Here is a 293-nt window from a genome sequence, read left to right on the forward strand (position 1 = left end):
GGCTGGTGCCCTTGGGAGAGCTGAGGGGTTTTGGGGGGTCCAGGACGCTTGAGATCCCAGGGGTCTGTGTGGTGCAGAGTGTCCCCCGCTGCCCCCACCGTTCTCCCTCCTTCCCCCTAGTTCAGCGCCTGGCCCTGAGCTGCTCCTGTGACTTCTTCCGGGCCCTCTTCACTTGCCCCATGCGGGAGGCCACCCACGACCCTGCTGCCCCGCTGGCCACGGGGCTGTCCCCAGCCGAGCTGCGCCTCCTCCTCTCCTTCGCCTACACGGGGGCCGTGGCAGGGGCGTGGCCC

The 293-nt window shown here is 70.0% G+C and overlaps 1 protein-coding gene across 1 annotated transcript in view; it reads left to right on the forward strand.

Moving 5' to 3' along the window:
- Positions 1 to 120: 120 nt before the first annotated feature.
- Positions 121 to 293, forward strand: part of KLHL33 (kelch like family member 33) — a gene marked incomplete at its 5' end in the record, with an annotated part of 2,633 nt that continues 2,460 nt past the window's right edge. Inside the window, 1 exon segment of the mRNA XM_029083954.1 lies at positions 121 to 292. Coding sequence (XP_028939787.1) covers positions 121 to 292 — 172 coding nt within the window.

The sequence above is a fragment of the Antrostomus carolinensis genome, unplaced genomic scaffold, assembly GCF_000700745.2.
Source record: "Antrostomus carolinensis isolate BGI_N321 unplaced genomic scaffold, ASM70074v2 scaffold30422, whole genome shotgun sequence".
NCBI classification, from domain to species: domain Eukaryota; kingdom Metazoa; phylum Chordata; class Aves; order Caprimulgiformes; family Caprimulgidae; genus Antrostomus; species Antrostomus carolinensis.